Below are 876 nucleotides of genomic sequence, written 5' to 3'. Positions count from 1 at the left end.
GCAAGCTTCTTGTACTGCTTCAGGTACGCGTCATAAATGCTCATATGATTCATGTGTTTCTTTGTCGTTGATGAAATTCCTTGAACAGAATTGCTAATTTTTATTTGTCTAGAATAAATACTACTCTTTGGAAGTTAGTAAATATGTGAAACCTAACAAGGGGTCACGCTGGTAGACTACTACAAAAGGGTTAGTGCTTGTTGGAGTTTGTTTTAGCCTTGCCAAGATTCCTTCTTACATTTCTGAAGACTGTCAACTCTCTCACATTTTTCACGTCAAGTCTATTTTTACATACTTGAGTATTACATTTGTCATTGAAGTGTTTTGGATACCTAATAATCATCAAACTAGTATATTTGTTAACCAATTTCAGCACTGGGAAATCATCTCACAGTTTTTAAGTGCAGATCTTTACTAGATGAGGGTTTGTAGGTAGTTTTCTTACCTTATATCTGGGTATAATGCAGAATCAAAAACAAATGGTGCAAGAGGGTGCTTTGACTGCTTTGGCGTCAGTTGCTGATTCTTCACAGGTGTTTATATGCTCCTCCCTAAAGGGTTTTTTTTTATAGTACAATTTGATGGTCACTGATCTAACTTGTTTTTTAACAGGAACTATTCCAAAAGTACTATGATGCTGTTATGCCTTACTTGAAAGCTATTTTGGTCAATGCAAATGATAAAGCTAATCGTATGCTTCGCGCTAAGTCAATGGAGTGCATTAGTTTGGTTGGAATGGCTGTTGGAAAGGAAAAATTTAAGGACGATGCAAAGCAGGTAAAAATATGGATGTTTCATATTCTTTTAAATCCTTGTGCCAAATGGTGATTTAGATCTCTACTTCCACTACTTGGATAAATACAATTAATTTTCATT

The 876-nt window shown here is 35.0% G+C and overlaps 1 protein-coding gene across 1 annotated transcript in view; it reads left to right on the top strand.

The window, feature by feature from the left end:
• Positions 1 to 876, top strand: part of LOC104787309 (importin-5) — a gene marked incomplete in the record, with an annotated part of 8755 nt that overhangs the window by 2184 nt on the left and 5695 nt on the right. Inside the window, 3 exon segments of the mRNA XM_019238317.1 lie at positions 1 to 23; positions 468 to 533; positions 613 to 777. Of these exon segments, the coding sequence (XP_019093862.1) occupies positions 1 to 23; positions 468 to 533; positions 613 to 777 (254 nt within the window).

This window comes from Camelina sativa, chromosome 16 (genome assembly GCF_000633955.1).
Source record: "Camelina sativa cultivar DH55 chromosome 16, Cs, whole genome shotgun sequence".
Taxonomy (NCBI): Eukaryota; Viridiplantae; Streptophyta; class Magnoliopsida; order Brassicales; family Brassicaceae; genus Camelina; species Camelina sativa.
The sequence above is the reverse complement of the archived record's forward strand: the minus strand, read 5'-3'. Positions and strand labels throughout refer to the sequence as shown.